The sequence below is a fragment of the Acyrthosiphon pisum genome, chromosome A2 (genome assembly GCF_005508785.2).
Source record: "Acyrthosiphon pisum isolate AL4f chromosome A2, pea_aphid_22Mar2018_4r6ur, whole genome shotgun sequence".
NCBI classification, from domain to species: domain Eukaryota; kingdom Metazoa; phylum Arthropoda; class Insecta; order Hemiptera; family Aphididae; genus Acyrthosiphon; species Acyrthosiphon pisum.
In genome coordinates this window covers 28,609,417-28,616,336 of record NC_042495.1, presented here as the reverse complement: position 1 = coordinate 28,616,336, position 6,920 = coordinate 28,609,417, and the positions used below count along the sequence as shown (strand labels likewise).

Genomic DNA, 6,920 nt, shown 5'->3' with positions numbered 1-6,920 from the left:
TTTTTGCGACACGATTGAGCATAAATTGTCGGGGTATCAAAGGAAATTGAAATACAAAAAGAAAGCCAACACGATTGAGCATAAAAAACTCTGCAATGTTGCCATTTTCAATTTTAAACTGTATTGTACAAAAATATTCATTTAAATAATTATAATGATTCAAAATATAACATGGCAAAAAAATATCATGTTTTCATAGTCAATATGTAATATACCTAGTCACATTATTCAAAATATTTATAAATCAATAATAGTCTCAATAGTAGTCACATTATAGGTAATACAGTATATAAATCTTTTTGCTAATAATGAAATAATAATAATAATAATAGTTATGACTTATGAACATAATAAAATCAAAATATTTATAAGTCTATAATAGTCTCAATAGTAGTCCGGAATAGTACTCCGGAACTAATTTATTAATCGATAACATTTTCGATAAAGCTGAGGGCGAGCGCTCACGACTCGCGTCAGATATAATAATTGGTGTAATAATACATGAAAATAATAAATTACAAAATTTTGGCAACGTGAATTTGGCAACATCGCATAAAATATTCTATGCTCAATCGTGTTGCTAAAAAGGTCTATGCTCAATCGTTTTATGCTCAATCGTGCTTTACCGAAAACTAATAACAAAATATTAAATAGTTTAACGCGCCAATGAAAAGCCCTTGGTGGACCGTAGGTTGGAGACCTCTGCACTATAACATTGTAACGAGCTGTGACTATATACAAAATATAATATAGATAATAATATAATTCGTACGTATTCATATATTATATACCTATGCGTTCGATAATGTAAATATAATAATAATATGCGAACGAGCGCCTGACGATGATAATATTAATAGTAATACTAGTAGTGCGTATTCGTCGAAATTATATAGCTATAGTAGAGCACTGCGCGTCAGTAGATATATGACTACGAATATAAATAATTCTTAGTATAGTTGTACAGAAAGAATAATATAATATAAACTAGTCATGGTTGTGTAACTCGCTGAGATTGACTGCCGATTTCAAGACTTCGACTAATGTCGTTAAAATTAAACAAGTCACTCCTGTACCAAATTGATTTTTGGTTAAAACTAGAAAATTTAAGGAAGTGATAAAAAATGTAATTTGGCGATAAGGGTTATGGTTGGTTGACACGGTTTGATTATTAAATAGAATAATATAATGTTTTAAAACGTTTCATTACCCATGTCATGTTTTTAAAGAAACTATCTATTTTAGAAATTAGGTAGGTACGTGCATATAACTATATGTAATAGGTACGTAATACTAAACTATTTATTAACTTGTTTTAATTTTATTATCATAATTAATATTTATAAGTATAATCTAAATACTTAAAAATCATAATAATTATTATTATTCATCCATCTTGAATTCTAAAAACTCCGAAAACAAACATGTTTATTAAAACCCCTTGTAAGATATGTATAGGCAATAGAATATGCAACATCTTGGATACATACATTATAATTATTATTGGTACCTATATAAGTGGTAATCACAATTTATGATAACATATAAAGATTTGTGATGAGGCTCAACGCTTTACCGGTCTCTTTTTCCTGGCGGGAGAGTTTGGGAGACGAGTTTGAGTGCCATGAAATCTCACATGGTCCGTGAAAATCAGTAATTCATCGTGCTTTTATGTAGGTAAACTGTATTAAGTCAAAATTATGTTTGAGTGTTCGGAAAGTCAGCTTCTTAAGTAAAAATCGATTAACGTTCAACTTAGTCATCAATGTAGAATATATAAATATATTATAATATATAACAATATATTATAATCAGCATACCCGCTATGGCCGGTAAGCACAGTTAGGAAGTTCAGGTCATTGCAGGCAAAACGATGGACGACAAAAATGTGCATAAAGTATTTTGCAAATAGCCATTAAAATATATTATGTAACCTGACACTACATAGCGTAGTGTCTGGCTCGCTCGCGGATACGGTCCAGTCATGTATGCTTTTACGAATGTTGAATAACGTAAATATGAAAGTCGTGTCCGAGTGTCTATCAAATCAGTCATCATCGGTGTAAAACGATACCAGACAGTAGAATCCGAATGCGTTTGTTAAAGTTTGTGTGGAAAAATATTTAAAGCTGAAAATCTGTGTTTGAGTGACGCTTTGCGTATCTCGTGCACTCGCTGAGACTGAATGGTGATGGTTGATGTAGACTCGTCGGTCATTGTTCCATACGCAGTCCAAAATTCGAGAGCATGATCTGTCGATGATAGACACGTCAATTTAAATTTTTCCGGTACCTTTAGTTTCGTCGAAGTAGAATGTTTTCACTACATCACGATTGTCGTCAACGGCCACCATTAGGCTATCGTACACCGTACCTATATATAGTTTTGGTAGGTAGACTACAAGTCTACAATACCAAATTTTATGTAGGTATACCTATGGTTCCTACTTCTAATTTTAGGATATACATATAATATAATATATGCATCGTAGGTATTTAAAAAAAATAAATATGTACAACTTTGTTCTTTGTAGTTTTTATTGTCTAAATTAACACCTGAGTAAATTATATATTTATATTACAGATAACTGGTCTGCAATCCGGATCAACATATTCAATTGGAGTTTTATCTGTATCCAAATCTTTATGGTACAGTTCACCGTCTAGACTGTCCGTCACAATTCCAACTATTTAAAAAATAATTTTAGTTTTATCTGACATACTAATGAATTTACAATATATTTTTCGTAATTTATACAAAGTTAATAATGTAGTATAGTATTATAGTACTTACATATTTTTAGTTATCAATTAAATTAACTAATTAATAATAAAATATACCTTGGTATTACATCATTTCACGAGTACTTACCAAAAAAATAATTATCCACATATTGATAAAAGAACTATCGCCCAGACAGTTATTTAGTAAAATTGATATTATAATAACATTATACCTTGATTTTATATTTATAATATAATGTTATTGTATTAAAAATAAAGAGTTATATTACGAGTATTATACACAGAATAATGTTTCAATGTTACAGCTTTGTTGAGTGTACAACATTACCATGATAATGATCTTAAAATATTTTGTTAATATTAAAAAAAGCACCTTAAAATAATATTATTTCATAACATTTTTTGCATATTATTCTTTATTTATTTTCTAACAATAATGAATTATTTACGTAAGAACATTTTTTGCATATTATTCTTTATTTATTTTCTAACAATAATGAATTATTTACGTAAGAACATTTTTGAAATGTTATCTAGTTAAGAACTTTTTATTATAATATATAATTTAAAATATAATATGTATAATACAGGGTGATTTTTTTATCGAAGAACACTCATTATTTCTGAAATTATTGACTTTTTACCAAATTTTTTTTCTAAAAATTTTAGTTACATACTTTTCTGTCTGTTTACACTTACTAGTGTTTAGTAAGTATTGCATATTTCATACTCGCATGGTAATATCGTATAACCTAACTTACAACACTGTCCAACTGACCCCCGCAGAACACGTGACTTTTCGATTCAAACCGTATGCCGTGTGAAAACATTTTTCTAATGGGTCGTTGGCACGATTAAAGATAGTACTATCTATAGCCGTGGTCGTTGGGCAACAATTCTATCTTAAATCGTGCTGTTTACTCAACGTCATGTGGATGATAACGATAACCAGGTATCAGGTATACTACCATATCATGTAACCATGGAACTAAGATAACAAAGAACAATATGACGTATAAAATAAATAGCAGCTGTTCGGAAAAAGGATGATTTACCACGAGCGGATCAAAACCACCCTGATCCATGCACATTATTATCAATTCTTCGTTATCACTATAACACATTTTTCGGTAATTTTAACATTTTAAGTGTGACCAACATAAAAATAAAATAATGTGCTTGTGCGATTATTTAACCTTTACTGTTTGTACATACTGTATAATAAATTATGTAATGTTTATTTAAATAATGTAAAAATAGGTTCTAAAAATAACAATTATTATTATTGCTCAGTGTATTACCAGTGTACCTATTACCCACAGGTTCGTTTCTTATAATTTATGAATTTTGAATTTCTGATACGGAGTGATACCCATTGGTTTTGTCTGATGTCTATTAAATATTAGTATTATTAACGCTTTACTACTCAACAGTCAACTTATTGCAGTTTAGTATTCAAGTATAACTAGTACTAGTAACTACTATCTAGAGCTACAGCTCACGGCTGTCGGCTGCCATGGCCTGTGTACAACAATTTGTTTAAGTATCTAAGTTAATTTCAAAAATATAACGGTAAGTAGATACTATATTATTTATTAATAATGGTAAAGTTATATAAATAGTAAAATAAAAAGTAAATTATTTTTTTGTTTTATAGTTAATACTCTAAAATTTGCTAGAATTTTACATTACAATAGAAAGTTAAACTATGACATATTAAAAATTAGCACAGGTCATCATATTTGAAAAATTATTGTAAGAAATAAATAATTACATGTATAAAAAGTTAATAATTGTTAAAAAAAATATTAAATAATAAATAATTAAAGTATTAAATAATTTAAATGTACATCTGCTATTCTCCACTTAATATATAAATATAGTGATGTTACAAGTCATATTTAAAAATTATTGTAAGAAATAAATAATTAAAGTATTAATGTGTTAATTAAAGTATTAAAAGTGTTAATTGAGTTCATATTTGCAAAATACCACCACCAGTAAGTATTCTACTCAATGTTCGAGATAGTTCCCTAGTTTTTTATTCATAACTTACTCTGAACAAGTTCCAGGTATTTTATGTATATCGTCGATATGTCTGCGTAACGTTGTGGATCTAGCAAAATTTTTGTTACATATATGGCAACAGTTTTCACCCTTTTGATTTTTATCCATATTGCAAAATAAAACGTTAAAAATTATATAAAAGTATTTTTTGATTTTTTTAATTTTTTTAATTATTTTATGATATGTCCAAAAATGATAAGAGCATCAACCGAAAAATGTGTTATAGTGATAACGAAGAATTGATAATAATGTGCATGGATCAGGGTGGTTTTGATCCGCTCGTGATTTACCTAATCACGAATCAGCCTAATCAGTAATCAGCCGTTACCGAAGGTATATTGACACGGCTACGGTATTAGTGGTGGTAGGGCGGTCGTTATTATCCTGGTGTGGTTGGTTCCGGGTGGGTGTACTCCGCACGGTACACGCACGCGATAGGAGGTGTGGTTTAAGTAAAAAATAAACACCGGATCCGGAGAACAAAAATGCCGGGTGGCGTTTTATTATTATGAAAACTTTGCAATATACAATGTATAGACCCGTAGTCTGGAGTAGGTACGTGCGGTACCGAAAACAACTAGACGCTTTCCGTGGTGAGGTATTAGAATACAAATGGAGACGGGTCAGGCCGTTGCGATGGTCGGTAGACAAGAGGGATATCACCAGTGTTGCCAGATCAAAAATTAAGAATTCCTCAACAAAATCATAAAAAAGTTTCGAAAATTCCCCCAAATTATAAAAAAAAATCTCCAAAAATCTCCAAAACAAATTTTCCTGCAACAAAATCATAAAAGTTTCGAAATATCCCCAAACGCTATCATCGAAAAAAATCTCCAAAATTCGCCAAAAATTAAATTAAATTCACATCACTAAATTGAATATTCAGACATTTTTCACCAATTTTCCCCAAAACATAATATTGTCGCCAAAAATTAATGAATTTCAAAAGTTTTTCTCCAAATTCCCAAAATGTTGAAAATTCTCCAAATTTGGAGAAAAATCTCCAAATCTGGCAACACTGGATATCACCGGCCGGTACTCGTCCATCGCGATTTGCCTTCCCGTTCCACCTTGCCTTTGCGGCGTGGTGGGAGAGTTAGCGATGTCGCGCTCGTAGCCCGTGGTGGCGGTTTGTGGAGTGCAGATAGGTAGCTACGACGCCTGTACTTTGTACTGGTCGTCGGTTGCGTACCGTATCAATGTAGTGGGTATTACAAGGGAGTATTCGACAATTAGTGACAGTAATGGTCCAATTACTTATAATAGGTATAACATTGTTACAGTAAGTTATTAAAGGTATTTTTATTATAGATAGTAGGTACAAATGTACAATGATTATCACCATTATACTTTAGGGTCGAACGATATCGAATTTATTACTTATGACTTCTGGTCTTTATAAACGATAAGTATTACTATGGCAATCACCTGCAGTGGATCGAACGTCGCGACACCCTACCAAATGGGCATTATACATACTTTATTTAAATAAACAGACACAACTTAAGTTTAAGTACTGTACTTCATGATTTTATTTGAAAAGTGAAATATCTTTTACTCCGGGGCATAAAAATCATAATTTCTACGGTATCTGCTGACGAGGTATAAAATATCTACGCACTAATACCTCCGAAAACTAACAAACTTTGAAGAGCTATATCTCGTCTACGGATTAACAAAATATTAAAATTTTAACGTTATAATTCATAAAAAAAATAGTTTTATTATTTTATAAGATTTTTATTATGGGTTGCCATTTGAAAATCAAAAGTTGATAATAGTTTGACCAATAAATATAAGGGTAAAAAAAAATAAAGTGTTATATAAATGTAGAAAAGTATGTACCTAACTAAAATTTTTAGAAAAAAAAAATTGGTAAAAAGTCTATACTTTCAGAAATAATGAGTGTTCTTCGATAAAAAAATCACCCTGTATACCATAGCTGGGCACAGCAATATGTTGCTATTGCTCAGGGGCGGATCCAGGGGGATCTAGGGGCCTACACCCCCAGACATATTTTTTTATAAATATAAATATTAAAATATTATATATTAAATAACAAATAAACAAAATCTAAACTTCTTTTCACATTGTCGCTTTTTATATTAA

At 30.3% G+C, this 6,920-nt stretch overlaps 1 protein-coding gene across 1 annotated transcript in view; it reads left to right on the top strand.

Annotated features, from left to right (window-relative positions):
* LOC100570133 overlaps positions 1 to 3,142 on the top strand; it is a 24,248-nt gene extending 21,106 nt beyond the window's left edge. Inside the window, exon 19 of the mRNA XM_029489456.1 lies at positions 2,584 to 3,142. Coding sequence (XP_029345316.1) covers positions 2,584 to 2,694 — 111 coding nt within the window. The 3' untranslated portion in view covers positions 2,695 to 3,142. The remainder of the gene's footprint in view (positions 1 to 2,583) is intronic.
* The last annotated feature ends 3,778 nt before the right edge of the window (positions 3,143 to 6,920 follow it).